At 40.3% G+C, this 6,715-nt stretch overlaps 1 protein-coding gene across 1 annotated transcript in view; it reads left to right on the forward strand.

Moving 5' to 3' along the window:
* Positions 1 to 6,715, forward strand: part of dcc (DCC netrin 1 receptor) — a gene marked incomplete at both ends in the record, with an annotated part of 277,106 nt that overhangs the window by 186,684 nt on the left and 83,707 nt on the right. Inside the window, 2 exons of the mRNA XM_079178564.1 lie at positions 1,951 to 2,061; positions 3,936 to 4,130. Of these exons, the coding sequence (XP_079034690.1) occupies positions 1,951 to 2,061; positions 3,936 to 4,130 (306 nt within the window). The remainder of the gene's footprint in view (positions 1 to 1,950; positions 2,062 to 3,935; positions 4,131 to 6,715) is intronic.

Raw genomic sequence — 6,715 nt, forward strand, 5'->3', positions numbered from 1 at the left:
TGGGAAGAAATGGTATGGGGGTTATGATACGTCACAACTGTATGCAATGGTTGTGTGTTGTTCTAATGGAAAAAAGATGATTCAGGGTGTTTCTACGCCCATTGATGGCTGGGAGACACACACACACACACACACACACACACACACACACACACAGAGGTTATTCCATAGATTACTCCATAGAGTAAATTAGGGACTCTAGAACTATATTCCAGAACGTGTATCTTTTGATGTTCTTTAGACATCACTATATCACTTTAAATGAAGAATACTTATCGACATTTTCTTACCTTAGATGAGTTAAATAAACTTGCTATTCCTGACTTTGGACTTGCCTGTCTTGATTTTAGACTTACCCGTCTTTCCTTTAAACTTGTCTGTCTTAACTTTGGACTGGCCTGTCTTGACCTGAGACTGATCCAGAATCAGCAGTTTTCATGTCCACAGACTTGTTCCTTTGACTTCTTTTTTTTTTTACCAACAGAGTTGTTCATATTTTGTAATAAAACAGCCCGAAGAGTTCCATGTCCATCTAAGCCTTAAAGTACTCCAATTGTCAGTCACCTAAAGGTGTGTTCGCACCAAACGCGGCACGAATTATTCATCCGAGTAGTTTCTATACAAAGTCAATGCCCAGACGTGATGAGACTGGAGTGAAGCAAATTTGCAATGGCGTGGCGCGATCGGCAAAACTCCACAAACGAGTGAGTTGACATTTTTTAACTTTGACGAAAAAATGGCGTGACGCTGCGGCGCGATAGCCTATCAGCGTTGAGATGTTTCTCCTGTCATCACTGACGTCCTGCTGTTGTTGAATCAGGAAATTAATACTGTATCCGTCTGTGTTCACCCAGAGCTCTACGATCCCTCATATCAATAGAGACCGGACCAAACTATGTGTATAAATGTGTGTGTGTAAACCATATGGTACAAACAATGAAAAAGACGCTGCCGTATTTACGTCTATATGACGTTATTGTGAGTGTTGATGGAGCTGCTACAATGTTAGCATAGCCTAGCACCGATTGATCCGAGCTCCAATGAGAAAACAAGTATTTTAAAAGTTATTTGCTTGTCGTCTTGCGGAGAGAACTAACAAAACATGAATTCAGACTTTTTATAAATACATAGTTATTTCGGCATCCATTTTTGTCAGTTTATTGCAGTTAAATCACAGCCAAATCTGTTTATTTTGGGCTCATATAGCTGTAGTAAACCAGCCGACGTGTGGCTTGCTAGACACAGTGAATACACTACCGGCGGTAGCGAATGACGTGATTAACGCGATTCGCGCCGCGTTTGGTGTGAACAGTGTTATTGATGCTTTGTCCACACGTACACAGGAATTTTTGTAAATGTAGATTTTGTATGCGTTTTGAGCTTTCATCCACACCCAAACAACATTTTTGGTCATTGAAAACTGAGGTTTTGTAAAACTTCAGAGTTTTTGTCTTTTAATGTCAGCATGTGCAACGTTATTTCCTTTGTGAGGCGTTGCTACTGAGGCAACATGCTGTGCAACTTTGCCATGAATGTTTGGCGGGCATGGTCAAATAACCTGCTAACAGATCTTTTTTACATGTTTACACATAAACGTACATTTAACGCTCCTCCACTATACTGAGGAATAGAGCGCTTGCATGGATGGGATTTTAGTTAGAACGAAGGAGGAAAAATGTACACAATGACCCGTGTACATATGGACCAGGCCTGAGTTCACTGCAGGAACCCTTGACACCTGTAATAACTTCCAACTGTGCAACTTTCATCTCTCAACATTCTAGATCTCAGTCACAGCTGTGGATGAAAATCTCCAAGGTTCACACTTTAAGGTACCTAAATGTCTGTTTTAATAGCATGCTCTTCCTCTCTCTCTCTCTCTCTCTCTCTCTCTCTCTCTCTCTCTCTCGCTCTCTCTCTCTCTCTCTCTCTCTCTCTCTCTTTCTCCAGGTCTAGATAAGGGCAGTCAGTACAGTTTCCAGGTAGCAGCCATGACAGCCAATGGAACAGGTCCGGCCAGTGACTGGTTCACCGCTGAGACGCCGGAGAACGACCTGGATGGTAAGAACAGAGACGGAGAGAGACAGTAAGAGAGTGTGGAAGCAGTGATCTGTACAGCAGCATGTAAATACTTCAACTGTCCCGACACACACATGAATATTTAACCACCTAAGATGGATAGATGGAGGGAAGATTCACCTCAGGGGAGGGAGGAGGGAGGAGGGGCAGGCGGGATGAGAAGGTTGGAAGGAGGAGGGGGAGGTGGAGGAGGGAGGAAAGTAAAAGAAAGGAAAGGTATTTCACAAGAGCATACAAAGTATGAAAAAGAATAGCTGCAATTCCGTAATTTATTTCTGTGTATCATTAAAAAACAACTAATGAGAGACATAAAAAACAGGAAACACTTTACTTAAACTACTCTGTTTAGTATTCATGAGCTATAAACATTTAATAAATGGTTGATAAGTACAGTAACAAAGCAATTACATAAAAAGTCATTTCAGTGTCTTTTCAAACCCACAAAAAAATAAATTCAATTTCTATAGAAAACAGACACAGAACAGAAACTCTTTGTCCCTCTCCTCTCACAATGGAAATGACGAGCACACCGCCTAGTGGTGCGTAGGCTTTTTAACATAAAATAAATCCCTGAAATTGTTGAGGATGTGAAAAAAAACATAAAGAAAAACATGAAGAATTGATGAATATATATGTATGTTCAAGTGGAGTACATTTTGTATTAATGTATTTGAAATAAGAATAACTCAGCACCATGAGTGGAGGCCACTGTACAGCAATAGAGTAAACGCAGTTGTAATAATATTACATTTTTATTTGTATTCAATAATTTCTTTAAATGTTTGTATACTGATAATAAATGCTAAATAGAGGGTGTTAAGGAGGATGTTTCTACGACGCCCATGTCTATAATGTGTTATAAACATTCTTATTATGCATTGTAATTGTCTTATAGCACTGTATAATTATAGTTATAAGGACTCATAAATATTCATTTTGCATTAATAACCCATCATGAAGATTTTATGACTCATAAGGTCAAGCCTATATGTGTGTGTGTGTGTTTGTGCGTGTATTTAAATATTATGCATTATAATATGAATATAAGTTACTCTAAGTGGTCATTGTTTGCTTAATTGTTATTTTACAAGGCTTTTTGTGTTGTTCTTGCATATATTTAATGACATTGTTTTTACTTGAATTAATTACACATATAAACATTGTAATGTATTATAACAGTAACTATAATGCATTATGAAAATAGTATCATGTGTTGCAACAGTGGGAATCATAATAGACTATGATCCTTGTAAAAAAAACATGAGTGAGTGACCAGCAATTATGAAGTAAAATGATACTTGACCTTATAAAACGCTTTATAATGTGTTATAATTATTGTTATAAAGCAGTTTTATATTCACGAGTGCTTGAAATATTGAAAAAGGTACATGAATGACTGAAGAGCGAGAGAGAGAAAACCAACCATCAAACAGACAATTGGATAATTAGAAAAGTGGACCTCAGGCTCAATCTCAGGAGGACGTCCTGGTCAGCAGGAAGCAGCTGAGATTAAAAAAAAAAACACATCCATGCTAACTGTGTTTCCAGGCCGGGACAGAGGGAGACGGAAATCTTGTTTCAATGGATTATTACTCAATGAAGTGATATGAAGCGTCCCCCCCCCCGAGGACAGAGAGCTCACTAATCTGATCCAATCTGATGTTGAAATAACACAAAGTGTCAGGGCTTATTAGGGCCTAATACACAGCTAACAGGGTTAGCATCTGTAGGCCACGGCTGCTCTAAGTACCTGCAACGGCTGTGGCTAACAGGGTGAGCTTCAGAGCTTGCCGGTGCTGGAGGTCAGCCGGCACTAGACACTGAGGTCTGACGCGTCATTGTGTGTGTTTCTGCAGAGAGCCAGGTTCCCGACCAGCCCAGCTCCCTGCATGTCAGGCCGCTGCCCAACAGCATCATCATGTCCTGGACTCCGCCCCTCAGCCCAAACATCCTGGTTCGAGGCTACATCATTGGCTACGGAGTGGGAAGCCCCTATGCCGAGACGGTCCGAGTCGACAGCAAACAGAGATACTACTCCATCGAAAACCTGGGTGAGGACGGGGTGGGAGGTGATGGGGGAGGAAACAGAAACAGTGGTGCTTCCGGCTTTTGTGCTAAGCTAGGGGGAACTCCATCAAAAGAGAAAAATGCTCAGACAAAAAAGTTTTCCATCAACACATTATAGAAGTAACTAAGGCAATAAAACTACTTGTAAAAAATCGAGATACTTTGTTAGGTTTAGGCAACAAAACTTTCTCGAAAAAAAATACTTTGAGTGAGTATTTCACGACCTTTCAGTTTAGTGAAAGGTCGTCCTTTGGGTTAAAATAACTACAGATGAGCCGTTACTGTAGTACGCAAGTTACGTGACAAAAAAATCAACGTTGACTTATCGTTTCACATGAGGAAAGAGCTTACACCAGCCACACCAGCCACACCAGCCACACCAGCCACACCAGCCACACCAGCCACACCAGCCACAGACACCTGCAGAAACAAGCAGGGACGGAAATCTGGAAGTTACAAACTGAAGATTAATCTGTGATATATATTTGCATCACTGTAGAAAACTTTTTTCTTACATACTGTCTCATCAGCACTAAAATAAAACATGATTTCATGAATTCACTTCTCAAAATGTAGGCTACTTAACGACAACAAATATTTCATATTTCCCCATAAAGCCATCTGCTCCTGCAGACAAAGTGCCAATATTGACTCAGCGCCTCCCTGTTCCAGTAATTCATTGTGATGATGAAATCCCCATTTAATTACCATCAATAATTCAAAGAAATGTAATAAGAAAGCAGCTTGAGGAGGAAATCTAATTGTGAAGGGACGAGCGAGAGAAAATATCTTCCCCAGCGACCACAACAAGCAATCTGCATGCCAAAGAAGACAATAACAAATAGGGTGCATTTTCATACGCAGATGAAATTTCCCGTCTCAGGTCTCATAATGGGGGAGTAATGGAAAAATAAAATCCTGTTGCCGTGTTGCATGCACACACGGGAGCGAGCGCACATATGTATACGACATTTATAATTCATGGCGATCATTAATTCATGCGGCGAGGCGTCTGGGGAGCAGAGCGGCACGTTTGTTTAACTGATGCGAGGGGTTTGACGCTACATGGAGAGAACATGCAGCATCGTTAACCAGCAAATACTACAGATTTATTGTAAAAATATTTACCCTCTGAACCCCAAAAACCCACCGGCGGTATTGAAAAGCATGTTTTCGTTAAAACAAACACCTTCTGACCTTCCGACAGTTATTGAACACATCATGTCTGGCAAATGCTTCCATCAGAAAAAGCAGCCAAAACCAAGCTCAAAATTGTGATGTTTCATCAAAAACATTTTATTCTCCATGTCTCATTTAAAATCTCGCCCAAATAAACCGTTTTCTTCAACAAAAATCCTCTGACCACTTCAGCGCAACGATGAAGCTATGACTGATTCGCCTGAGACCAACAGTCATGTGACGAACATTTGGTGAAAGTGCAGGCTGAGAGAAGAGGAGAGGTTGTCCGTAGTAAATGCAAACAATTCAATATATATATAACACATAGACCCTGCTTTAAAAAAACAACAATAATAATTAATAATAATAAAATAAATTATTAAAGTAATTCAACTTATAGCTTATATATATATATATATATATAATGTGTTATATATGCACGAAAGACATTTTTGAGTCACTGCCTCTAGCCATGATTGTGCTGTTTCCATAGAGGTGGAGGACTTTTATACTGCAGTGAAAATCAGGTGAAATGTGACTGCTTGGGGTTCAAAGGGTTAAATGTTTTTAATATTGCTGATAAGAGAAATGAAGACCATCATGAGCATAGTGAAGTCAAAATGAAACTGGGTTAACCTTTGACCTTTCGTTCAATCTTTCCTCACTTTAACATTTAAAAAGCGTGTCGCTGAATCAGAAAACCAAAGAGCAATAAGCTACGCGGGGCTGATCACACCACGACGCGTCGCTACAGGCGCTGCCGCTTCAAAAACAGCTTGGCAAAGCAGGTCAGGCAAAAATGACATGGTGAACGTCTGGAGCGAGGCTGCATGCGCAACAGATTATATGTAATTAAGGAAAAGGGTTTATGTGCTCGCTCCCTCACTCCCTTGCTCAATAGAACTATCACAACATGACCTTCCCTCTCACATACTCCGTTCAGCTAACTAGCCCCACCACATCAGTGGTAAAGCAGTCAAACCTGCCGTTTGCATGATTTGATTGGCTGCCTTTGGCCAATTGCGACATTGACAAGCAACTTTGCGTCTGGAGCTGAAAAGTTGAGAATATTTTAACTTTTATGCGTGTCTAAAAAACGCAAGAAAAGCACGAGCCGTACCACAGCAAAACGTATTTTGCGGGCGACGCGTCTCGGTGTAATCAGGGCCTAAGAAAGCAAATAATCTCATGTCGGCCTCGTATCACATTTGCAGAAACGCACGATGCCACATGGTTAACGTTGTGAAACAATCCGTTTGGATTAGGCTACTTGGTTATGGGGGAAAAAAAGATTGTGGTTTGTGTTAAAATGATAATGTGACGTAACTTGAATTAATAAATAACAACCGTCCTTAGCGGACTTTCTTACATAATGTTATGTAACAAGCAT

Source organism: Pholis gunnellus (genome assembly GCF_910591455.1).
Source record: "Pholis gunnellus genome assembly, chromosome: 18".
NCBI lineage: Eukaryota > Metazoa > Chordata > Actinopteri > Perciformes > Pholidae > Pholis > Pholis gunnellus.